This window comes from Channa argus, chromosome 8, assembly GCF_033026475.1.
Source record: "Channa argus isolate prfri chromosome 8, Channa argus male v1.0, whole genome shotgun sequence".
NCBI lineage: Eukaryota > Metazoa > Chordata > Actinopteri > Anabantiformes > Channidae > Channa > Channa argus.
In genome coordinates, this window is record NC_090204.1 from 17348158 (window position 1) to 17374099 (window position 25942).

The following is a 25942-nucleotide window of genomic DNA, read 5'->3' on the forward strand; positions in this document are numbered from 1 at the left end:
CCGTTACAAAATGATCAACAAAGAAACACATAACAAGAGACGTCAATGCAAGCAAAGCAGTAAACTGAAGAACAAACAAGGGGATGACTTTGTAGGCTCCTCTATCAAATTTCTAGGTGAGTTTAGTATGGACGTAAATTAACAATCAACAACAGTGAGCAAACAAAAAAAAGGGCTTGAAGATAATTGTAATACTGTCACACTTGCAGTTTTATGTGTACCCTGATATACTTGACTCTTGCCTCTATTTATGTTGTATGCACAGAAACTTTGAGATGATGCCAGAGATCACAAAGATTCAGTGTTTCCCTGAAAATAACTGGAAGGATTGTTTGTCAAAGCTTTATGAAAGATGGACAGAGGAAGACGTAGGTTTTCTTTAGGTAGAATCCACATTAAATGTGCATCACTGTATTTCAGTGAGGATTGCTGCACTGACAGTAAAGTTGAGAAGTTGGAGGCTTAATTTGTATTGAATGTTGACGACTGGAGAGTAACTATAAGTTTAATGTGCATTTATTTTACAGGCCTGAAGAATATGAAACAAATACACAAAGACACACATGTGACTTACTGCTGAATAATTGACCTTTGTAGGACTAGATATGAAAAACTCTATTCAACTATATTAAAATATTTAACATATTTCCTAGAACTACAGGCTGTTAGTGTATGTAAACTTTAAACACATAAAAAGCAGAATGTCAAACCACGCCAGACTTTAAGTCTGTCTGGTAGTTATATTCTTCCTCTTTTTAACCCGTTATAGGAGATATTTACTCAGACCTGAGAGGGAGCCACAAACTAGCTTTCTCTCTCATTCATTAAAAGCATTTAAGGGAGCAGAACTTCAGCTGTGCATGTTGGCAGTGGCTTACTATCACAAATGTGCTATCTGACATATTTTATTAACTTTCCTTTCAACTGTCATTGCAGTAATCACTAAATATGTGAGAGTCCACAAAGTCATCTCTATAATGTTACAGTTTGGGACGGCCAAAGTGTTCAACTGAACAAAGCTTTTTTATCCGATTGGACAAAAATGTCTGTATTTGAGCAGAAGAGTCATTTTTACACACAAAATAAATTATTATTAGGTCATAGTTCATAATGTAAGAAAAGTCAGAGAAAAGTTTTTGAAATGTGATCTTCACACCTTTAGGCAGCACTGCAATAAACACATATGATTCTATATTGGAGATCACTGTATGGGCTCAGGAACACCCCTGAGTTGGTCACTACATCCACAAATATACTGTATATAATGACTTGGTCTTTGCCGAGTCTAGTTGTGTTCTAATATTTTTGTATAATTAGCCCAGCTCTGCTCAGCTCTGCACCTGCTCTTGCAATTTTTCCTAATCATATTAACAAAATGTTCTTAAAACTACTGTGTACTGTGATTTTCTTTTTACAACAAAAATGTGAAGCTCTGCAAAAACAGACAAACGTGAGCACTTTATGTTGCACCTTATGGTCTTTTACATTTATTGGGTATAACAGACTAAGCTTTACGACACCAGTGGTTTCAGTGCTGCTATAAAACTTTCTGCCTTTGAAATCTGCAATTTTTGCACCGTGTTTAATGAAAATGACTCTTGACTGTAACCTTCAACAGTGTCACCGGTTTGGGTAGATGTTGTGGAGTGATTTTTCTTCACCAAAGACAGAACTGTGCAGTCATCCACTTTAGTTGTCTTCTGTGGTCTTTCAGGTGTGTTGCCGTTGCTGACTTTCCCAGTGCACATCTTTTTAAGGATGCACCAAACTATTGGTATGTTCACTCCTGAGGTTTCTGCCATGTTTCTCATGGCTTTATTCTTTACCTGCATGGAAAACTCTTTGGATCTCAGATTGAGTGTTTCACTGAATAATTATCAAATACAGCTCCAGACCTTTTATCCACTTGATTGTGTATAAAAATGGCTGTAATTCCTAAACGCTGACTCAAACACTTCTTTTCAACATCTTTAATTAAAACTGAAAATAAGTATTTATTTTTTATTACTTCATTTTAGATCCACTGTGGTGTTGTACAGATGCAGAAAAAGTTCAAACATTTCTTGACCTGACTGTTAATTAAGCTCTTAGTAAATAACAATGAGGTAAATGCTAAAGCAAGAAAAACCAAACGAAAGCAGTAATACTGGAGCTGCAAATGAAGAGTAAATGAAGAACTGGTATGTGGCTCTATCAGAACTTTCCTCATAGGTTAGTTCCTTTTCTGATGACATGCAGGAGGCCGTGCATTCATATAAACTACAAAAGGAAACAAAGAGGAAGTTCTTAGTGATTATATACAAGGTGCTAAAACGTCATTTATAGAATAAATGTGACTGGTGTTTGTACATATTGAAGACGTTGTAAGACTGTTGTAAGCTAAGTCAGGAAATTTAAAGTTTACTCACTTGGTTCTGTCCTTATATTTTCATACACATCACTGTGGAAAAAAATCATAGGGATTGGTTTTAAACACATTTATAAAAAAACTGCAATGAATGAACATTAGCTTGTTTAGAATCATTGTGAAAGAACTAATTCAGCTAATTAGAAACACAATAATCTTTACTCTGTGGACTGTTTGCATCTCCTGTACGTCTTTATAATGTAGAACACGACAGGCAGGGATATGATGATGATGATGACGAAGATGATCAGAACAATTACAGCTTTGGCATTGTCTGTGAAATTGTGGTTAAAAGAGAAGAATTTTAAAATCTATTAGTACAATAGCTCAGGAATTTTACCAAGCAAATTGCAACAGTGTTTAAAATAGTACATAAAAACAACATACACATACACACATGCATACACACAAACATACATACAAATAACAACAACACATACACAGAGTGGAAACTTCTTTTGTCGTAGGGCTGGTCTGAAAATATCCATTGAAAACAGTCACCTGAAAGGACAGAAATTTCCTTTATTAGGAAAATTGTAGCATTTTAATAAATATGATGAATAATAATGTAATCATCTTGTGAATAGAGAGAATTATACAAACCTTTAGTTTGTAGGTTGTAAGGTAATGCAGATGTTTAAACTCAAAGTGACATATTGTTCCATTCTTCACAACTGGAGTCTCACTATCATACTGAAGATGGGCTATGTATAGATTCTGAGGTCCTTTAAAACTTAAAGGAGGTTTACACTCTACTGTGATCGTATTATGCTCTGGAAGTTTCACTGTGAGTTGTTTAATAATGTCTGGTACTGTAAGAGAAAAAACATATACAGCTTTATGAACACTGTATGTGGAATACAGACTGACATTCATACTTTCATTTAACACCAGTTTCAACAATAGACATTTCAGTTGAAAATGTCCAAAACAAAGTAAGATCACTTCATTTGCATTTTAGAAACTATCTATATTATCAGTATAACGCAAAGCTGAAAAGGGGACAATAAATCATTTATGTTTAATTTATGATTAAAGGTTTTTACTTAGTTTGCTGTTTGCTATTTCTTTTATCCTCTACAGCTGTTGTGTTTAAAGAAAGTAGGATCCTACAAGGAGTGAAGCCAATATTACTTGACAAATGTTAAATAAATACTAGAATTAAATAGAGTCTTTTTTTTAAATAAAGCCATCACAAAATATTAACTGTCATTGACAGTCAGTAAATAAATACATATAGTCTTATTTTATTACATAAATGATTTATGGACTGTGATCATCTGCAAAAAATCGTTTTTGGACTCTTACTTCCAGGCTCAGTTTTCACTGTAACTTCTTTTGTTTCAGAAACGTCCTTGTTGTTGTAGGTAGGTTGGACTTTACAGGTGTAACTGGTGAATGGTTGGAGTCCAGTAAAATGACATGTTCCTCCTGATGGATGTTTGTCAGCTGTAACTATAAAGAGCCATAAACTGTTAACTGACAACAAAGAAAAAATTTTTGTTTCCCACTAAGAGACAAGTCAATCAGTTAATATCATCCATGTGTCTCTGGTAGATCACCAGCTTTAGCCCTGTGAGTTAAAACTTTGTGAATCTTGTTCATCAAATTTGATTTAACCTCAGCTTTATCTGCACATATTGTACTGTCACTGATGTATAGTACATGTATGGATGGTTCAAATTCCCATAGTTTATGTCACATAAATTGATAAATAAAAATAAATAATTACAGATCTAATGGAAGATCATTTTACTTACTTGTAACTTTCTGAGTAGAGTCAGTGCAACTGCAGGTGTAACTAAGATTCTTCAGTTCAGGTACATCTGGACAGTTCTGACTGGTTGTGTCCCAACTCAACTCAATGGATGTGTTGGTTTGTCTGTTCTTTGTGTTGATTATTGTGAGATCTGTTGGAACATCAGACATGTGTAGCAGTGAACTGAGTATCTGGTACAATTCTTCACTCTGTAGTATCTGAAGAAACAAGTTTCTCATTGACTGAACTGAACATCAATGTACCACAGTCAACCCTGAATCTGACAGTAGTTGTTTTGTTGATATTGACATTGTTGTTCTTGATCTGACCAGTACAGATGTAGTCTGTGAACGGCTCCAGATCAGTGAGCTTCTTGGGTTTATTAAGTTCATCTGAGGAGACACAAAGATGACAGTGTTTAAATGCCATAAATATTATTTCAATATTGTTTACATATTATTTAAATGTTTGATTTTTTAGGTAGGAACTATGGGTCCCTTTTATGTTGCACACAGACACCTTTTAGACAAGTGCTCGTTAAAAAGACATGTGGAACAGTAACTTCAAGCTTAAAGTTAAGGTGTCTTATGTGGTGTGTTGAGTTTCTTAAGTTTTGTTTGTTATATTTTACTTGGATTCATTCCCATTCCCATCCTGCTTTACATTTGATTTACGTATAGATGTTTATTTTATCTACTTTGTGATCAAGCGTGTACTTTGTCTATGTGATGTGTTAGATATTTTAATAGTTGGACGGTGGATATACCTAAGAGCAACAAGTGCTAATTAAGAAGGAAAAAACCATCAGTAACAAAGAGCTTCGTGTTGTGTATTTGCTGAAGGAAGTGACACAGTGATTATCCATCAAGATGGAAAAATGAAACACTTTCAATAAACATAAGTAAAGACAATTTCCTCTAACACCAATAGACAATTCAGTTGACTTGACTTTCAAATGTGGAAACATAAGTATCTCCATGTAAATATTTCCACTTACCTGAACAGGTGTAATCAATGGAGAGACTTCTACAGTTAATAGGAAACTCTGGAACTATTTGTGCAGGAAGTTTAGTCGGAGGAGGTGGAAATATGTCACTTGGATTTATGTAGTCTGAAGAAAAATAAACAGAACACACAGATGAAATATAATTAACTTAGGTCCAACCATTTTTATTTTAATAGATGTTAAATTTGTTTGTACATACCAACAGTGATGCTTGTGGTGAGGCTTAAAGAACAACTTCCTGATGTGAAGGTTGTAGTCAAATCTGAGCAATAGTCATTGTTACCAAGTTTGATACAGAGTCTTTTATCATCACTGGTGCATCTCTCAGATGAAACATGATTTGATGATGATAGTGAAAAGCTGATATCCCAGTCACTTTGGTAACAAACATATCCAGGTCTGCAGTTGTTAACTTGAATGTCTCCTGTATCTGAAATACACAAATATTTTTTAATAAATATAAATGCTTGTTTCTTAAAATGAGATACACTAACTTGCATTACATCAAAATGAACTAATTGTACTCACTCATTGCATTTGTTCTAGTTTTCTTTTCAGTTTTTTGACAGGGTGTTTCTCTGCCATCACTTTCAATAAAGGCCACATTATGCTCATATTCAGTACAGGGCTTCAGCTGTTTGAGCTCATGTGATGTTTGATGGGCAAAGTAAACAACTGAACTTCTGATCTCTCTTTGTCCTTCTTCAGTTATGTTTATGCTGTAGTTACCATTGGTAGAGCCTGTTATGTTAATCCAGAAGCCAAATTTGATGGGTGTGACAGTGTAAGAACCTGCAGACAAAATTTAAGTTAATATGAAGCCACTGATGACATGTTTCAATCTCAGACCCTTTGTTTATGTTGAAGTTGAATAAAGTTTATAAGAATACAGATATTCTGTAAATTCTCACTACAAAAACATTCATCAATGAAGTGTTAAACTGCAACATGTTTCACACTGATACTCACACTGTGTAGAAGTTGTAGGGGTTTTAGGTTTCACTGGGTGATTAGAAAGAATAAACACAAAACAATTTATGATTAGGGAACATGAAAAAAATTAAATAAATTTTGAAAGTACTGTGCTAGTACCTGCCATTTATGAACAACTTGTAAATTCAGCAGTGCTTCAGTTGTTGTGTATACTTACAGTAACTCAGTACAATTACCCTTCCTGCCTTTTGGACTTTTATTTTGTAGCCCCTGATCCTGCTCCGTTCCTTTAGCTTTACTTTTCATTATCCCTTATTATTATTTGCACCTGTTCTCCTCACTATTTTGGTCCAGGTTTCCCCACAGTTCCCTGCCAGATCCTAATCTCTCTCCCAACCTACATCCCAAACTAATGATTTACCTGACCCAAACAATCCTGACTCCTGTGAATCGGACTCTGTTTCCCTTCTGTGTCCCTTTTGGTCTGAGGTTTGGTGTGTTTCTGCTCATTTGCCCCCTTAGTCTTTTCCGAGTGTTGGTTTGGTTTCCCGTTTGTAGTTTAGGTTTAGTGGGTTGCGTTTTTGTTTGAGGGTTAATTAGACGTGTGGTTTCTTTTATTGTAGCTCAGTATTTTCTGTTACCTGTTGTGTTTTTCTTTGTAGCCACCTGTTTTCTTTGATTTCTGTTTTATTATGGATTATTTCAATAATACCTGGATTTTCTTTTAAACACATTCACAATATTTTTCTATCCCTAACAACATCACTGGTTTTATTGCCTGAACTTAACCAGATACAGGACTCTTGAACTGAACATGGGTCTTTTGCTTGAAAGTTCAGTGCTTTTTAGCTGTCTCTCTTGCTTCTCTGGAACAGTTTTTTTTTTTCCTCCAAGCTCTGCATGCTCCTTCAGGCATAGTCTTAGTTATCGTAATACAATAAATAAGAATGCTAATAAACTTAGTAGTGAAGCAAACATCAGTTTTTCTCTGATTGCTCAGTAGGGTGAGTCTCACTTAGAAACACTTTCAGAAGCAAATATCTCTGCACTGCTGCCACTGCTGTTCAGTGAGTCTGGGTCACCACACCTCAATATTAAGATAAGTGTTGGAGCATATTACTATTAAAAACAATACTTAAGAAATGCACACTTTGACTTCATATTTTTACATTTGCAGAAACATTATCACTGTGTTTAATAGATTAAACTTACAGATGTGTACAGATCTGTGTCATCACATGGACTTAGCTAACTCTATTAAGTTGTTGGAAAACCTGGTTTCTCTAATGAGGGTAGAGGATTATTGAAACCTGATTTAAACAGATTGATTTTCTCTGGAGAACAATTTCTGTGATAAGTATCTGTAACCGGGTTTGTAATCTGCCTTTTACCACAGCACGTGTGCATGAACAAAGGCTGCAGACAGTGAAGGTATATGAGTGAAAGCCTGAATAAACAGATTATTACGCAGCCTCGTCAACTTGTTCAAAGTCAGAATAAAACCAAATCAAAGTGGTCTGAATAACTCCTTTTCCATCTTTATCATTAAATAAAAAATACATTGTATTTAATTATGTACAATCAGCATTTATTTAGATTGGTTTATGAGTAGCTAAAGTTTAAAATAGAACTAAGAAAATATCTGACATTACTTAAGCTTAACAGTTTGAGAACAATATTATAAAAAAGTTTTTTAAATTTGAGTTTAAAATTAAATGTGCCGCCCTGTTTTAGGACAGACGGACCATCTCAGTGAAAACTAACCCTGAAGCTCACTGCTTCATACAAAGACATGACATCGTTCATGTGTTAAAAAACATCAATAAACACAATATTTATCTCTATACAGCAGCGTACAGATGTTTGTCTTATTTTTACTGCTGTTGAAGAAACAGGTTGACAATTGATGTGTGATATGACATATAAAGTCAGACAATGTCATACAATTTTAAAATTAGGTTAAAAAACAATGTAACAGTAAAGTGCAACATTTATTGGCACATTACAAGTATATATGTATAAATATTTATATTTACATAAGGTAAATTACCTGTATTCCTGTTGTTCCCCCAAGCAGTGGTATTAATTTGACCTGAAGTGATATTTATTCAGATTATTATCATCATAATGTAAACTGGTAATCAGTCATATTAAACCTTATCAAATCATATCAAATTAATTAATAGTAAAAAATATTTTCATCATGGTTACTTACAGATGATCCAAGCCAAGAAAATCAACGTCTTGACATTACAGAGACCTGCCATATCTAGGAGGTACTGTAAGATGTAATAGTACATGGCAGTGGAGACCAAAGTAACCAAATTCATACATATAGATCTTCTCCTTTTTTTTTTTATGTGACAACCAACCTCAGAATTTCAACATTTATCTTTCTGTCTCACGAATGATAAAGCTTTTCTCTTATCTCACTTCATTTCTCACATTTGTTTTTATGGTAACAACTGAGTTTAGACCCCGAAATATTGCTTCTAGGAGACACGGTTTGACATTTTGCTGTGAGAATTGATGTAAACATGAGAAATGGTTGATTCAGATTCTGATGAATCCACACTAGACAGGAAAAATCATAAGTCAATGGGTTTGACCCGGCCGTTACAAAATGATCAACAAAGAAACACATAACAAGAGACGTCAATGCAAGACAAAATGTAATGCATATAAATGCAACAAATTATTATTGCTGCATACTGAACAACAAACAAGGTGATGACTTTGTAGGTTCCTCCATCAACCTTCTAGGTGACTTCAGTATGAACAAAAACTAACAATCAACAACAGTGAGCAAGAGAAAAAAAAGTGCTTGAAGATAACTGTAATACTGTCACACTTGCAGTTTTATGTTCAATTCAATTCAATTCAACTTTATTTATATAGCGCCAATTCACAACAAAGTCATCTCAGGGCACTTTACAGAATAAAGTCAAGATTATAAAGCTGTATAGAGAGAACCCAACAATTCCCCCTGGAGCAAGCCATAGGCAACAGTGGAGAGGAAAGACTCCCTTTAACAGAAGAAAACTCCAGCAGAACCAGGATCATGGTGGGCGGCCATCTGCCTTGACCGGTTGGGGTGAGTGGAAAGTGAAGAGAGAAAAGAACAGAACAACAAAAAGCAACAACAAAACATCGCGCAGGTTGGTAGGACTAGTAGCTGCACACTGGAAGACACACAGCTTCAAAGCCGGGGAAAGGGACAGAGAGAGGGGGACAGAGAAGGACAAAGACAACTACGGGAGAAAACACACAGAGTTAATGACATTCAGTGGTGACAATTGTGGGGTGAGAGGAGAGGAGAGAGGGTCAGGAGGATGAAAGGAGCTCAGTGCATGGGGGTGGGTCCCCCAGCAGTCTAAGCCTATGGCAGCATAACTATAACTAACTATATGCTTTATTAAAGAGGAAGGTTTTTAAGCCTAGACTTAAAAGTAGAGAGGGTGTCGGCTTCCTGAATCTGAACTGGGAGCTGGTTCCACAGAAGAGGAGCTTGATAGCTAAAGGCTCTACCTCCCATTCTACCTTTGGAAATTCTGGGAACCACAATTGGCCTGCATTCTGAGATCGAAGTGGTCTACGGGGATGATATGGTGCTATGAGGTCTTCTAAATATGATGGAGCCTGACCATTCAGAGCTTTATATGTAAGAAGCAGGGTTTTAAATTCTATTCTAGATTTAATGGGAAGCCAATGGAGAGAAGCTAGTGAAAGTGAAATTTGATCTCTCTTACTAGTTCCAGTCAGCACTCTTGCTGCAGCATTTTGGATTAATTGCAGGCTCTTTAGGGAGTTACTGGGGCATCCTGAAAGTAGGGAATTACAGTGTGTGTACCCTGATATACTTGACTCTTGCCTCTATATATGTTGTATGCACAGATACTTTGAGATGATGCCAGACATCCCAAAGATTCAGTGTTTCCATGAAGGTAACGGGAAGGACTGTTTGTGAAAGCTTTATGAAAGATGGACAGAGGAGTCTTCAGGGAAGATGTCAGTTTTTTTAGGTAGAATCCGGATCAAATGCGCATCACTGTAATTCAGTGAGGATTGCTGCACTGACAGTGAAGTTGAGTTTAAAAGAAGTTGGATGGTTTATTTGTATTGAATGTTGATGACTCGAGAGTGACTATAAGTTTAATGTGCATTTATTTTACAGGCCTCAAGAATGTGAAACAAATACACAAAAGGACACATGTGACATACTGCTGAATAATTGACCTCTGTAAGCCTAGATATGAAAAAACTCTATTCAACTATATTAAGATATTTAACATATATTCTAGAACCACAGGATGTCAGTGTATGTAAACTTTAAACACATAAAAAGCAGAATGTCAAACCACACCAGACTTTAAGTCTGTCTGGTAGTTATAGTCTTCCTCTTTTTAACCTGTTATAGGAGATATTTACTCAGACCTGAGGGGGAGCCACAAACTAGCTTTCTCTCTCATTCATTAAAAGCATTTAAGGGAGCAGAACATCAGCTGTGCATGTTGGCAGTGGCTTACTATCACAAATGTGCTATCTGACATATTTTATTAACTTTCCTTTCAACTGTCATTGCAGTAATCACTAAATATGTGAGAGACCACAAAGTCGTCTCTATAATGTTACAGTTTTGGACGGGCCAAAGTGTTTAACTGAATAAAGCTTATTTAACCAATTGGAATAAAATTGCTATATTTGAGCAGAAGAGTCATTTTTACACACAAATAAATTATTATTAGGTAATAGTTCATAATGTAAGAAAAGTCAGAGAAAAGTTTTGGAAATGTGATCTTCAGGCATTTAGGCAGCAAGTAGGCCTGCATTCTGAGATCGAAGTGGTCTACGGGGATGATATGGTGCTATGAGGTCTTTTTTATATGATGGAGCCTGACCATTCAGAGCTTTATATGTAAGAAGCAGGGTTTTAAATTCTAATCTATATTAAATGGGAAGCCAATGGAGAGACTGCAATAAACACATATGATTCTATATTGGAGATCACTGTATGGGCTCAGGAACACCCCTGAGTTGGTCACTACATCCACAAATATACTGTATATAATGACTTGGTCTTGGCCGAGTCTAGTTGTGTTCTAATATTTCTGTATAATTAGCCCAGCTCTGCTCAGCTCTGCACCTGCTCTTGCAATTTTTCCTAATCATATTAACAAAATGTTCTTAAAACTACTGTGTACTGTGATTTTCTTTTTACAACAAAAATGTGAAGCTCTGCAAAAACAGACAAACGTGAGCACTTTATGTGGCACCTTATGGTCTTTTACATTTATTGGGTTTAGCAGATTAAGCTTTACGACACCAGTGGTTTCAGTGCTGCTATAAAACTTTCTGCCTTTGAAATCTGCAATTTTTGCACCGTGTTTAATGAAAATGACTCTTGACTGTAACCTTCAACAGTGTCACCGGCTTGGGTAGATGTTGTGGAGTGATTTTTCTTCACCAAAGACAGAACTGTGCAGTCATCCACTTTAGTTGTCTTCTGTGGTCTTTCAGGTGTGTTGCCGTTGCTGACTTTCCCAGTGCACATCTTTTTAAGGATGCACCAAACTGTTGGTATGTTCAGTCCTGAGGTTTCTGCCATGTTTCTCATGGCTTTATTCTTTACTTGCATGGACAACTCTTTGGATCTCAGATTGAGTGTTTCACTGAATAATTATCAAATACAGCTCCAGACCTTTTATCCACTTGATCTGTCATGGAGAGACGAATTCACATAAAACTGCTTTTCATCCATTGCCCAATTACCTTTGAGCCTCTGAAAATGGGGGATTGTGTATAAAAATAGCTGTAATTCCTAAACGCTTACTCAAATACTTCTACAATACATCTTGAATTACTTCATTTTAGATCCACTGTGTTGTTGTACAGATGCAGAAAAAGTTGTGCCACTGTTCACATTTATTGGCCTGACTGTTAATTGAGCTCTGAGTAAATAACAATGAGGTAAATCCTAAAGCAAGAAAAACCAAACGAAAGCAGTAATACTGGAGCTGCAAATTAAGAGTAAATGAAGAACTGTGGCTGTATCAGAACTTTCCTCATAGGTTAGTTCCTTTCTGATGACTTTCAGGAGGCCGTGCATTCATATAAACTACAAAAGGAAACAAAGAGGAATTTCTTAGTGATTATATTCAAGCTGTTAAAACGTTATTTATAGAATAAATGTGACTGGTGTTTGTACATATTGAAGACGTTGTAAGACGTTGTAAGCTAAGTCAGGAAGATTAAAGTTTACTCACTTGTTTCTGTCCTTATATTTTCATACACATCACTGTGGAGAAAATCATAGGGATTGGTTTTAAACACGTTTATAAAAAAAAATTCAATGAATGAACATTTGCTTGTTTAGAATCATTGTGAAAGAACTAATTCAGCTAATTAGAAACACAATGATCTTTACTCTGTGGACTGTTTGCATCTCCTGTAGATCTTTATAATGTAGAACACGACAGGCAGGGATATGACGATGATGATGACGAAGATGATCAGAACAATTACAGCTTTGTCATTGTCTGTGAAATCGTGGTTAAAATAGAAGAATGTCAAAATCTATAAATTTAGAAGTGCACAAACCTCCAGCTTGTAGGTCATAGAGTAGCTCAGATCTTTGAATTAAAGGTCACGTGTTTGGTTCCTAATCTCAATTGAAGACTCGCTGCTATAATGCTATATAAATCTTCTCAGGTCCATTAAAACGAAATGATGAATGATGGTCACATTTTGCTTGACAATCTTCACTCTTAGTCTAGTAACATCTTTAGGTACTGAAAGAAAGTTAAAAAACAGCTTTCAGTAAACGTGATATTGTAGTTTTTGTTGTTGTTGTTGTTTTTTTAATTGATTCATTTAAATGTTTATATATGAAATTAAAGTCTTTTTTTTGTGATTTGTTTTTGTCTTGGTATTGTCTAGTTACTGCAACACAACTATCTTTACTTGATATTTGGTTTGATGTAAGTACTATAAATAGGAAAGGTACCTTTACGTTACATAGATGTCTGTAAGTCATAGTGACATGTGTAACTTACTTCAAATCTCAGTTTTCACTGTAACTTCTTTTGGTTCAGACACGTCCTTGTTGTTGTAGGTGGGTTGGACTTTACAGGTGTAACTAGTGAATGGTTGGAGTCCAGTAAAATGACATGTTCCTCGTGATGGATGTTTGTTACCTGTAACTGTGACAATGATTTTTTAATCTGTGTTATTGTGTCTGTTTCATAAGAAACAAGAAGAGAGTTTCAAAAGAATCAGGGGAATTAATGATGTTTTGTCTGTATCATGTTTCATGTACATAGTATATACAGTATGACCTATAGATGTATTTTCTCAGCAGGCTTTGAATTAGAATTTTATCCCAGATCATTAGAAATAGACATACTATACTATACTATACTATACTATACTATACTATACTATACTATACTATACTATACTATACACATACTGTGACTTGATTATCAATAACTCACTTAGCAATAATAAAAGAATGTCAAAGGAACTTGCCAATGTGACATTATAAAAATTGAATTTAAATGTGGAAACAGAAGTAACTTCATGTAAATATTTCAACTTACCCAAACAGGTGTAATCAATGGAGAAATTTCTACAGTTTTTAGGAAACATTGGATCTATTTGTGCAGGAAGTTTAGTGCGAACAGGTTGAAATTTGTCACTTGGATTTAGGAAGCCTGTGGAAAAATAATCAAAACACACAGATGAAATATAATTAACTTAGCTTCAAACATTTTTATTTTAATAGATGGTAAATTTGTTTGTACATACCAACAGTGATGCTTGTGGTGAGGTTTAAAGAACAACTTCCTGATGTGAAGGTTATAGTCAAATCTGAGCAATAGTCATTGTTACCAAGTTTGATACAGAGTGTTTTATCATCACTGGTGCATCTCTCAGATGAAACATGATTTGATGATGATAGTGAAAACTGATGTCCCAGTCACTTTGGTTTACAAACATATCCAGGTCTGCAGTTGTTAACTTAAATGTCTACTGTACCTGGATAAACAAAAATTATCTATTTGATTTGCACGGAATGTACTTTTTTAAATTAATAGTAATCAAGTTGTATTAACACAGTATGAAATACTTGTACTAGTTTTCTTTTCAGTTTTTTGACAGGGTGTTTCTCTGCCATCACTTTCAATAAAGGCCACATTATGCTCATGTTCAGTGCAGGGCTTCAGGTGTTTGAGCTCATGTGATGTTTGATGGGCAAAGTAAACAACTGAACTTCTGATCTCTGGTCCTGAAAGTACTCTGCTAGTACAGCAAGTACCTGCCGTCTACAAGTAAGTCATAATCTGAAATGAAGCAGGGCTTCAGTTGTTGTCTATACTCACACATAATAACACAGTATTATCTCAGTCCTATATAATAAAAGATAATATTCTAACACTTGGTCATGGAGTGTGGTGGTGGAGTGTGTGCCTGCAGGCAAGGGTGACTTTTGAGTGGTGTTTGTCTTAGTATCATTTTTGGTGCTGGTTGACGTGGTTGTGGAGTCTCTATTGAGGTGTGTGCAGGAGATAAGTGGATGCAGGATGGTGTTATTGTTGTGGTAAGTGGAGGCAGGGAGGAGACAGATGCACTGATTAATAAAGGTAAAGTGAAGCAGGTGAATCTGTGTTCGTTAAAGAAAGATAGGAATTTTTTTTTTTTTTTTTGTCCTTTCGGCTTATCCCGTGAGTTCAGGGTCGCCACAGCGGATCATTGTCCGCAGGTTGATTTGGCACAGTTTTTTATGGATGCCCATCCTGACGCAACCCTCCCCAATTTCTTCCAGGCTTGGACCGGCACTGCACAGCTGGGGAGGGGAATGGGCTGTTGGGGGTTCAGTGCCTTGCCCAGGGACACTTTGACATATAGCCACAGCCGGGGTTTGAACCACTCACTCTGTGGTCTGTGCACGACTGCCTTTACCAACTGAGCTACAGCCACCCCCTCAAAGATAGGAATATATTTTTGTAATATTATTTTATTATTATTTTGAATAAATGCTTCAAATATCAGATTTTCTGTGATGAGATTTGACCCACTGGGGACATCACTGGGTTTTCTTCTAGCCTCTGATTGAGTTTCATTAATGTTAATGATGTAGGAACCATTGGTAGAGTTTATATATCAGGAAACCAAACCTAATCGGTTTTCCTGTATTTTCCCAGTGTTCCTTACAGTACTTTCACTGCAGTAATTCATTTTTGCAAAGTAAGAGATACAGTTAGACACTATAGAAACAATGACATATAGATCAGGCTGTAAAGATTCTCAGTTATCCAGGTCTTGGTTATCCCAGAAGTTGTGTTCAGTGGTGGCTGGACTTGCTTGTAGTTTTTGAAGCTTCTTCAGTTCTGACCACCTGGCTCAGAGAGGCAGGCCTATAAACCCTGTGGAGTCATTAGGTCATCTAGGAGTTGTTGTCTCACCGCACTTTTACGTGTCTTCGGATTCAAATGTTTTAGAGTCTGGACGACTGTGAAACACTGCCAGGAGTCATGAAAGAACGGCACTGTAAGTGTTTTATAAGTGGGGTCTTAGTCCACCCCCTCTGTTGAGTGATGGTCGCAGTGGTCTGACAAATCGATTCCTTAGCCTCCTTCAAAAAAAAGGTCTTTCCTGTCCAGAATGTGGACATTGCTGTCTTCAAACAAGTGACCCTCTTTATTCAGTTGCAGATACAGTGCTGAGACTTGTCCCGAGGAGCTGACTCTCCTGTGTTCTTCCATGTAATTGTAAAGTTGTTGTTTAGAAAAGAATAGAATATTGGCCAAAAACAGAAAAGATAAAAAAAAAAGTTTCTCCAGCGTACAAACCTGTACACTGTCTCCTCAAAATTAAGTTTGTATACAACTAAACTGCAAACGCTTCTTGTAAACCAAATGAGAATATGTTAACACGTAACATAAATGGTGAGTTTTAAATATGTTAAAACTGAACATATCAATAAATCATAACATATTTTTGTCCACCAAAATATCTGATCTTGCAGCAAAATATCTGGTTTCATTTTCTGCAGTAATATGTGAACCTGCAGTACAACTGAGGGCTGGTGTAATACAGGAAAATGTAACAGTCACACAAAAGGGGTTTTATGGCTTTTAAGCACATCTACAATCTTTCTCTAATCCTAATGTCACTGGTTTTATTCCATGAACCTGACCAGACCAGACAACTAACTGAACTGACTAACTGAGTCTTTTGCTTGAAGGTCCACTGCTTTGTACTCCCACCACCCTCCCCATCCAGCTCCTAGCAGTTCCCTTTGCCTTAATGAAAGTACGTTTCCTTCTTTCCAAAAATACGCTGTATCAGAACATTATAATTAGGTCATTATGTTCACTACAAAAATGTAATCGCATTTGCAGTTCAGTTGTATAGGAACATAATTTTTAGGAGACAGGATTGCATATACTACATTGCTCTGATTCTGTCTGGGTGTTTCCTCCTTTGTAGGGTCATTTTTAAATGTAATTTTTACTTATATAATTAAATGTGTGTCTCACTAATGTTCTGCACTGGGTTTTAAATGTACATTTACATTAATGTGATTCCTCTGATTTTCTTTGAACTTGATTAATAAACCAATGTAAGTAAATGTGAGTTATTAAATGTCTATTAAAGAAGAGTTGAGGGGGTTAGGAGATTCACTGCAATTTCAGGATATTAAAAAACAAGTAAAAACATGCATGATTGATTATAAAATACAGATAATGTGCTAAATAATAAACTTTACTGGACAACGCTTTATAATTGACATTCACACACACATTCTCACACTGACGAGGACAGATCTGTCATGCAAGGCACTGTGCAAATGTTTTACCAGCTAAAGTCTTAAAAATTTTAAAATTACAGTATTAATGCTGAGGTGAAACTTCGGAATAAATCCTTATTGCTCTGCTCAGTCGTCTCTATCGCTTCTATGAAACAGCTTGTGTTTTTGCTTCTTACACTCTGTCCCACTCTGCACGGTCCTTCAGGTATAGTCATAGTTATCGTAATACAATAAATGAGAATGCTAATAAACTTATTAGTGAAGCAAAAATCAGATAAGTGTTGGAGCATATTACTATTAAAAACAATACATTGCATCTGCAGATGCAGACAAGAGCTGTAGGTTGAATTTTTTTCTGAAAGATTCTTCATGTCTCCTTCAGAATTGATTCTGTGAACTACATTCAGTCACAGATGTTTGTTTTAATTTAATTTTGCACTGACCTGGCAAAGTTTAAACCTGTGTAGACGTGTCTGTGAATAAATACCATCTTAGATAAGGGTAAAGTGAGGGTAGCAAAAGTGAATTGATGTTTCAGCTTCCAATTAACTGAAGACACCTGATCTGGGAATTCAGCACTTGGTTGTCCATAATTAGTTAAAAAACTAGTGGTTAGAATTGGACATCACTTGGTTTCAGTTCACTGGGCCTGGCAGGGTAGCTGGTGGCTTTCAAGCAGTCATTCTCCCCCTTTGGCTTTCACTTTGTTTGCTTTTGCTGTTTGTTTTTTTGTTGGTTTCTTCCTTTAGTTATGTAAAATCAAACCTTTTATAAACTACAACATACAGTGCATGTGGTCTCCTCATCTTTGTTCAGCCTTGAGCACTATTGAAATGATAAAATGTTGAACAATTTACAGCGTATGTATCAGATTCAACAATCTGAATGTAACATAGATTAACTACACTCTACAGTGCCCCTGAATGCCTCACACAAGGGTTCACCAGAGCTGCTCCGTTATCTGAATGTCAAATCACTCAACAAGATTTAATATTTTTGTTACAGACAAGAGAAAATTTCAACATTTTAAAAAGACAGCAAAGTTGGACACTGTCAAACAATGTCATGACACGTTAACTCTTCAAATTATCTAAACTTTAAGCCTTAGACAAAATTACTGTATGATCATTTTTAAACATCTACAAGCAATAAAAAGAAAAGTAATTAGAGCAGTTCTGATATTTTAAACCAGCAAAACATGGTAGTTTTATTACTTACAAATTAGATGATTCTGGAGAACTTAGTCAATGTTGCACTGACATCACTTTTAAAGAAAAAGTGTGTTTATTTTGGTTTACACAGTTTCCTTTACAGTTTTCTAGGCAAAGCTACAATTTACCTTGTGGGTAGTAGGACAAAATAAACAAATGTAACTTGGTCATTAACAAAAAGGTAAATAAAGATTTTAATACAAATTCTAAAATAGCCAAGGCAAAAACAATAAATTATAGTCACATCAGAATGTATTCTAAACCTTGCATTGTGTAAATGTATTTTCATCAATCTACACACAATGTTGATAAAGTAAAAACAATATTTTAAACAACCAATTATTAAATATCAAAAAAATGATTGGCTCATTATGTTTTTAGACCACTGGCTGTGCTATAATTGAAGTGAGGCGGTGGCTCAGTTGGCAGAGTGGCCGGCCGCTGACCATAGGGTCAGAGCTCGAAGTGTCCCTGGGAAACACACTGATCCACAAGACATTGAGGGAGGGTTCATCAGAAAGGGCATCAGCAAAAAAATGTGCTAAATCAATACGAGGACTAATGATCTGCTGAGATAACTTATGAGATAAGCCATAAGTAAAAAAACCTTGTGCTATAATTGTAGTCATTCATAAAACCAGTGTAAAAAAGCAATTTCTAAAGGAAGAAGACATGAAAATAAAACAAGGACTCTTTCTAGAGTGGGCCATCCAGGCAAAAGAAGGAACTGGACAATAAGTAGCTTGGTTAGGGAGGTGACCATGATCCTAATGTTCACTTCAACAGAACTTAAGAAGTTCCCTGCAGAGATGGAAGAACCTGGCAGAAGTATAACCATCTCAGGAATACTATCAATCAAGCCTTTCTAATTGAAAGGAACTGAAAAAAGTTTGATGTAATACATAAACTGATAATTGATCTAAATAGTAACACAAACATGAACTAGAGAACCACACAACTCAAGACAACCAAATAAGAATGAGGAACACCAACACATCTCAGTACCAAAGAATTCGGAACATGAATGTGAATACATAGATCTAGGAAATTCATAACATAAATGTAAAATGTGTGAAAAACAACAAAATCAGAATGTCGATTAAAATGCCGGATCTAGAAAATGAAACACATCTCGGTGGACTAAGTAAACAAAAACCAATACACCAAAGCTAGAACAAAAGAATCTGAACACAAAAGGTAACAGGGAGTAGAGAATCTAATGAATGTAAAATTCCAGAGTGAAAATACAGGGAGGCAGGATGCACACAGACAAAGAATATCTGGATAAGTATTAGCAAAAACCAAATAGTGTTAAACCAATGGGGATCAACAACCTAAGTGCACATGTATTATCAGGTCGGTAACAATAAACTAACGAGGCTGCGCACATTCAGACTGAGTGACAGCAGGGATAAATAATGAATCAGATAGGGTAGAGTGTGTGTGAGTGGACAGATTCGGGGAGGGACAGCCAAAGGGGGAGGGTGACAGAGTTCAGGACAGGATCCATGACAAATAAGTTTCAGCAGCTGACATGGGAGAGACTGTACATACACTTATGTTACCGGGGAGACGGATTGTGAAGAATTGTGGGAGACACTGACGTCAACTGGAAAAAGGTTCTACGGTCTGATAAGACCCAAATGGAGCTTTTTGACCATCAGATGACTGACTAATGACCTGAGCAGCAGTTGTTGTGTGTACAGTCTGTTGGAAGCTTGTATCTCCTTCAGAGGACTCATTGGTGTCTTGGTGGCCTCCTTCAATAGTCCCCTTCTTGTTTGTCGTCCAGTTTTTGACGACAACCTTTAGACAGTTTAAAGCAGTTCTAATATAAAGTGTGAAATGGCAGCAAAAAACTAAACTAAACACTGAACATCTTAATAACCAAAGACAAAGAGTAAATGTTAATCTGGAATCCAGCTGTATTTCTTTCTTCATCAGGGAGAGTTTTCATTTTCAGAAGCTTGAGGATTTTCATAAACTACAACAGGAAACAAAGAGGAAATTTCTTAGTGATGACAAATAATCAAATATCTCACAGTTCAAACGTCATTAGTGTCTGTTAAACACACTCAGGCTGTTGTAAGGACAGTAGCTGAACTTTACTCACTTGTTAATGTTTCTAACATCACGTCTTCATTCACATCACTGTGGGGAAAATAGTGATGATAGAAGAGTTACTTTAATACAGATTATAATGGACCCACAAACATGTTTTCTAACTCAGCACAACATAAACCTGTATTTCTTTAAGAGTAAAGGCTTTTCTGTAAATTAAACCACAATCAGTGTGACAGTCAAACTAATAAAGATACATAAGAACATCATTATTTTACTCTTTGGACTGTTTGTTCTTCCCGTAGAACTTGCTAATGTAGACCATCACAGCCACAGATGTGGCCATGAAGACGAAGGAGACCAGATAACGGATGATACTGGTTGCATCAGCTGTAAAATGATCAAAGCAGCAATGTTAAAGTGGAATTTTAAGATACAATGTTAAGTGAAGTAAAATGTTCTTTATGTGAAGGACTGATGGAACAAATAGTAGTAATTTAACACCAGTTTACACCAGTTTCAATAATTCTAAAAATTATTAATGTACATTAGATGTTGATATAAATACAAAATGTCCAAAACAAAGTAAGATCACTTCATTTGTATTTTAGAAACTATCTATATTATCAGTATAACTCAAAGCTGAAAAAGGGACAATAAAAGAGTTATTATTCAAAATATTTTACTTAGTTTGTCGTTTGCTATTTCTTTTATCTTCTACAGCTGTTGTGTTAAAAGAAAGTAGGATCCTACAAGGAGTGAAGCCAATATTACTTGACAAATGTTAAATAAACACTAGAATTAAATAGAGTCTTTTTAAAAAGACGATTAATAAAGCCTTCACAAAATATAAACTGTCCTTGACAGTCAGTAAATAAATACATATAGTCTTATTTTATTACATAAATGATGTATGGACTTTGATGATCTGCAAAAAATCGATTTTGGACTCTTACTTCCAGGCTCAGTTTTCACTGCAACTTCTTTTGGTTCAGAAACGTCCTTGTTGTTGTAGGTGGGTTGGACTTTACAGGTGTAACTGGTAAATGGTTGGAGTCCAGTAAAATGACATGTTCCTCCTGATGGATGTTTGTCAGCTGTAACTATAAAGAGCCATAAACTGTTAACTGACAACAAAGAAAAAATGATAAGTGTTTACAACAGCAGATTGTTTCCCACTAAGAGACAAGTCAATCAGTTAATATCATCCATGTGTCTCTGGTAGATCACCAGCTTTGGCCCTGTGAGTTAAAACTTTGTGAATCTTGTTCATCAAATTTGATTTAACCTCAGCTTTATCTGCACATATTGTACTGTCACTGATGTATAGTACATGTGAGGATGGTTCAAATTCCCGTAGTTTATGTCACACAAATTGATAAATAAACATAAATAATTAGAAATCTAATGAAAGTTCATTTTGCTTACTTGGGCCTTTCTGATTAGAGTCAGTGCAACTGCAGGTATAATTAAGATTCTTCAGTTCAGGTACATCTGGACAGTTCTGACTTGTTGTGTCCCAACTCAACTCAATGGACGTGTTGGTTTGTCTGTTCTTTGTGTTTATTGTGAGATCTGTTGGAACATCAGACATGAGTAACAGTGAACTGAGTATCTGGTACAATTCTTCACTCTGTAGTATCTGAGGAAACAAGTTTCTCATTGACTGAACTGAACATCAACGTACCACAGTCAACCCTGAATCTGACAGTAGTTGCTTTGTTGGTATTGACATTGTTGTTCTTGATCTGACCAGTACAGATGTAGTCTGTGAACGGCTCCAGATCAGTGAGGTTCTTGGGTTCATTAAGTTCATCTGAGGAGACACGAAGTGAGATGACAGTGATTATTCATCAAGGGGTTGTAGATTTCACTTGGTGATTACAAAGATGGAAAAATGAAACACTTTCAATAAACACAACTAAAAACAATTTCCTCTAACAGCAATGGACAATTCAGTTCAATTGAGTGTTAAATCTGGAAACATATAAGTATTTCTAACTAAATATATCCACTTACCCAAACAGGTGTAATCAATGGAGAGATTTCTACAGTTTATAGGAAACTCTGGTTCTATTTGTGCAGGAAGTTTAGTGGGAACAGGTTGAAATATGTCACTTGGATTTATGTAGTCTGTGGAAAAATAAGCAGAACACACAGATGAAATATAATTAACTTAGGTCCAAACATTTTTATTTTAATAGATGTTAAATTTGTTTGTACATACCAACCGTGATGCTTGTGGTGAGGTTTAAAGAACAACTTCCTGATGTGAAGGTTGTAGTCAAATCTGAGCAATAATCATTGTTACCAAGTTTGATACAGAGTGTTTTATCATCACTGGTGCATCTCTCAGATGAAACATGATTTGATGATGATAGTGAAAAGCTGATGTCCCAGTCACTTTGGTAACAAACATATCCAGGTCTGCAGTTGTTAACTTGAATGTCTCCTTTACCTGAAATATACGTATTTGTTTACAATATTTTTTATAAACATAAATACGTGTTTCTTAAATTGACATACACTAACTTGCATTACATCAAAATGAACTAATTGTACTCACTCATTGCATTTGTCCTAGTTTTCTTTTCAGTTTTTTGACAGGGTGTTTCTCTGCCATCACTTTCATTAAAGGCCACATTATGCTCATATTCAGTACAGGGCTTCAGGTGTTTGAGCCCATGTGATGTTTGATTTGCAAAGTAAACAACTGAACTTCTGATCTCTCGTTGTCCTTCTTCAGTTATGTCTATGCTGTAGGTACCATTGGTAGAACCTGTTATGTCGATCTGGAGGCCAAACTTGATGGGTGTGACAGTGTAAGAACCTGCAGACAAAATTTACAGTAAAATGTGAAATATCTAAGTTAATATGAACCAACTGAAGATATGTTTTAATCTTAGACACTTTGTTTGTGTTGAAGTTAATAGTTCATGAGAATAAAAAAATTCTCACTACAAAACATTCATCAATGAAGTGTTTTACACTGTAACTCACACTGTGTAGAAGGTGTAGGGGTTGTAGATGTCACTGGGTGTATACAAAAAAAATAAACAAATATTCATTTATGATTTTACAACGTGAAAAATAAAACTGCAATTGAAAGTACTCTGTACTCTGTACCATATACAAGTGTCTAGTAATCTGAATTTGAAGCAGTGTTTGGTTGTTGTCTATCTCACACAGAATCTCATGAATAACACAGTATTATCTCAGTCCTATGTAAGGAAAAAATATTCCAACCTTTGGTGGTAGTAGTTACTGTGGTGTTGGGGTGTGTGAGTGGAAGTGAGGTTGGGTTTTGGGTGGTGCTTGGTGTTTTGATGCTGGTTGTGGGTGAGGTGTCTTTTGAGGTGTGTGTAAGAGATGAAGTGGCTGTAGGATGGAGAACATGATGGAGGTTATCTTCATGTAAAAATACTTTACTACCAACAGTCTTACGTGATATGGTGCTTTTATACCAGTTCAGGATTTTATCATGTTACGTGTTCTAATGACGTGGCAGAGACTGGATGCTTCAACGGACATAGTGTCTGAAGGTTGTGTCTGTTTAGTTAAATCTTTGTTGAGGTTTGATGGTAATTCAAGTTTTTGGTTGCTTGAGTGTCTGTAGACTTGGCAGACACTTCCATTATGTGTGAAAGTAGAGAGGTGACAGATACATATGATTTATAAAGGTGAAGTGAAGCTCCTTGTGGTGAATGCAGAAGAAGTGGGTAAATCTGTGCTCAATTGTAAAAAATCAGGACAAATGCAACATCAAATTGCATGTTTCTACAATACAAACACTGTTATATTAGTTGTGTAAACTAAATTGTAAGTGTACTACACTTAATAAGCATTTGTAAGTAGAAACACACTTCTTATTTTGGTTTACTTAATTTGTTTTTTAGGCAATCGGTTTGGATTCTTCTATAAGTAAAGTAAACTCATCAAAATTTACAGTGCAGTTTATCATGTTACATGTTCTAATGACCTGGCAGATAAACTGAGACTGGATACTTTACCAGACATGGCATCTGAATGTTTTGTCTGTTTAGTTGAATCTGTGGTGAGAGTTGATGATGTGGGTTCAGGTGTTTGGGTGGTTGTTTGAGTGTCTGAAGACACGGCAGAAGTTGCTGCCGTGGTGCGTGGAAGCAAGGTGGTTACAGATTTGTTGGCTACTGAATGTGAAGTGGAGCTTGTTATGGTGAGTGGAAGAGAAGTGGGTGAATCTGTGTTCAATTGAAAAAATATTCAGTACAAATGAAGCATCACATTGTTTGTTTCTACATCATTACAAAGTGCGACGTTAAGCACTTCCCCCAAGAATGATGAGAACATGAATCCATCGGTGAATAAAGTTGTTGTCTATACTCACACAGAATCACAGGAATAACACAGTTTTATCTCAATCCTATAAAAGAAAAGAGAAAATTCCAACCTTCAGTGGTAAAAGACACAGTGTTGTTGAGCTGTGTGGTTGCAGGCGAGGGTGAGATTTTAGTGGTGTTTCTCTGAAGGTCTGTTGTGGGTGAGGTCTCATTTGAGGTGGGTGCAGGAGATGAAGTGGCTGCAGGATGGAGAACATGATGGAGGTTATCTTCATGTAGAAATACTTTATACCAACATTCTGAGATGATATGGTGCTTTTATACCAGTTCAGGATTTTATCATGTTACATGTTCTATAAACTTGTAAAATAAAGTTTAAACTGAGAATTGATACATTATCAGGCAGAGTGGGTGAATGGTTTGAGGAGGCAGAGGTGGTGGATGGTGAGATAGTTGAAGGACGGGTGCTGGCTGATGGACACATTGAATTTGGTGTTGTGGTGAGTGGAGATGAGACAGAGAAAGATGAGACAGATACAGATGAGCCTACTATTCCCTTAACTTTGAGCAGCAATGACTTCATGAGCTTCTTTATGAATAAAATTGTAGCTATTAGAGAACGAATTCACCAGATCCTTCCCCCCAAAAATTACAGATAGATCTTCATGTTCAACAGTGCTAGAGTCATCGATAAGGCCCCACTCCCTGTTAGACTGCTTTTTACCCATAGATCTCTCTGAGCTAACTTCAATTATTACCTCATCTAAACCAACAACCTGTCTGCTAGTCCCTATTCCAACTAAGCTGCTCAAGGAAGCTTTACCCTTAATAGATACATTCATATTAGATATCATAAATCTATCTTTAGAAACAGGCTATGTACCACAGGCCTATAAGGTAGCTGTAATTAAACCATTACTTAAAAAACCCTGTCTTGACCCAGGTGTTTTAGCCAATTACAGACCAATATCTAATCTCCCCTTTATTTCTAAAATAATTGAAAAAGTAGTCGCAAAACAATTATGTGATCACCTTCATAGGAATAATTTGTATGAAGACTTTCAGTCAGGATTTAGAGTTCATCATAGTACAGAAACAGCACTGGTAAAAGTCACCAACGATCTTCTCATGGCCTCAGATACTGGACTCATCTCTATACTTGTTCTGTTAGATCTTAGTGCTGCATTTGATACCATTGATCATAACATTTTATTACAGAGACTGGAACATGAAAATGGAATTACAGGAACTGCACTAGGTTGGTTTAAATCTTATCTATCTGATAGATTTCAATTTGTTCATGTTAATGATGAATCCTCCATGCACACAAAGGTTAGCTATGGAGTTCCACAAGGCTCTGTGTTAGGACCAATACTTTTTACTTTATATATGTCTCCTTTAGGCAACATTATTAGAAAACACTCCATAAATTT

The 25942-nt window shown here is 36.0% G+C and overlaps 2 protein-coding genes across 3 annotated transcripts in view; both read right to left on the bottom strand.

The window, feature by feature from the left end:
* Positions 1–24586, bottom strand: part of LOC137131143 (integumentary mucin C.1-like) — a 40678-nt gene extending 16092 nt beyond the window's left edge. Inside the window, exons 1-12 of one of the 2 annotated variants that reach the window (XM_067512000.1) lie at positions 24201–24586; positions 23437–23568; positions 23191–23223; positions 22757–23020; positions 22418–22648; positions 22210–22323; positions 21878–22006; positions 21619–21765; positions 21147–21293; positions 20469–20580; positions 20243–20280; positions 18184–20113 (exon numbers count right to left, since the gene is read on the bottom strand). In XM_067512000.1, the coding sequence (XP_067368101.1) occupies positions 20070–20113; positions 20243–20280; positions 20469–20580; positions 21147–21293; positions 21619–21765; positions 21878–22006; positions 22210–22323; positions 22418–22648; positions 22757–23020; positions 23191–23223; positions 23437–23568; positions 24201–24207 (1398 nt within the window). In that variant the 5' untranslated portion in view covers positions 24208–24586 and the 3' untranslated portion in view covers positions 18184–20069. Of the gene's footprint in view, positions 1–18183; positions 20114–20242; positions 20281–20468; positions 20581–21146; positions 21294–21618; positions 21766–21877; positions 22007–22209; positions 22324–22417; positions 22649–22756; positions 23021–23190; positions 23224–23436; positions 23569–24200 lie in introns of those variants that run through there. The other variant, XM_067511999.1, reaches the window with a different exon arrangement.
* On the bottom strand, positions 1897–8395 carry LOC137131142 (receptor-type tyrosine-protein phosphatase C-like). The gene is made up of 14 exons (XM_067511998.1): positions 8321–8395; positions 8156–8197; positions 6142–6174; positions 5701–5964; positions 5372–5602; positions 5164–5277; positions 4430–4558; positions 4168–4317; positions 3716–3862; positions 3011–3219; positions 2848–2908; positions 2570–2681; positions 2409–2440; positions 1897–2259 (listed from the first exon to the last, which is right to left on the bottom strand). The coding sequence occupies exons 1-14, from the start codon at positions 8370–8372 to the stop codon at positions 2213–2215; spliced, it is 1623 nt and encodes a 540-aa protein (XP_067368099.1). The 5' UTR covers positions 8373–8395; the 3' UTR covers positions 1897–2212.
* Positions 24587–25942: the final 1356 nt, after the last annotated feature.

Excerpts from the sequence above, each read along its gene's own strand:
- LOC137131142 (XM_067511998.1), bottom strand. The coding sequence starts at position 8,372 with ATGGCAGGTCTCTGTAATGTCAAGACGTTGATTTTCTTGGCTTGGATC. Across the intron at positions 2,441-2,569 it reads AGATGCAAACAGTCCACAGA|TGATGTGTATGAAAATATAA; the intron begins GTAAAGATTATT and ends TTTTTTCCACAG. Across the intron at positions 2,260-2,408 it reads AAATATAAGGACAGAACCAA|TTTATATGAATGCACGGCCT; the intron begins GTGAGTAAACTT and ends TTCCTTTTGTAG.